The sequence below is a fragment of the Cariama cristata genome, unplaced genomic scaffold (assembly GCF_000690535.1).
Source record: "Cariama cristata isolate BGI_N322 unplaced genomic scaffold, ASM69053v1 scaffold37618, whole genome shotgun sequence".
NCBI lineage: Eukaryota > Metazoa > Chordata > Aves > Cariamiformes > Cariamidae > Cariama > Cariama cristata.
In genome coordinates this window covers 1,660-1,914 of record NW_009632290.1, presented here as the reverse complement: position 1 = coordinate 1,914, position 255 = coordinate 1,660, and the positions used below count along the sequence as shown (strand labels likewise).

Genomic DNA, 255 nt, shown 5'->3' with positions numbered 1-255 from the left:
GGTGTCCAAAGATGAGGTGCTCCATGGTGGATGCTGTCTGCACGCAGTTGCTGCAGGGTACCAGCAGCTCCAGCGGGGTGGGGGACAGCATTGCAGCTAGCCCCAGGTGGGACATGGACAAGGGGGCGGTCTAGCCCCTGGCCACCCACCTCCAGCAGTGTGTCCCCCTCGGAGCAGCACACTTTGTAGATGGCGTAGATGGGGATACAGATGACAGAGGAGAGTGCCATGAGGAAGCCGATGCTGATGGCCCAG

General features: G+C 61.6%; 1 protein-coding gene across 1 annotated transcript in view; it reads right to left on the bottom strand.

The window, feature by feature from the left end:
• Positions 1-149: 149 nt before the first annotated feature.
• SLC6A9 (solute carrier family 6 (neurotransmitter transporter, glycine), member 9) overlaps positions 150-255 on the bottom strand; it is a gene marked incomplete at both ends in the record, with an annotated part of 1,759 nt that continues 1,653 nt past the window's right edge. Inside the window, one exon of the mRNA XM_009706297.1 lies at positions 150-255. Coding sequence (XP_009704599.1) covers positions 150-255 — 106 coding nt within the window.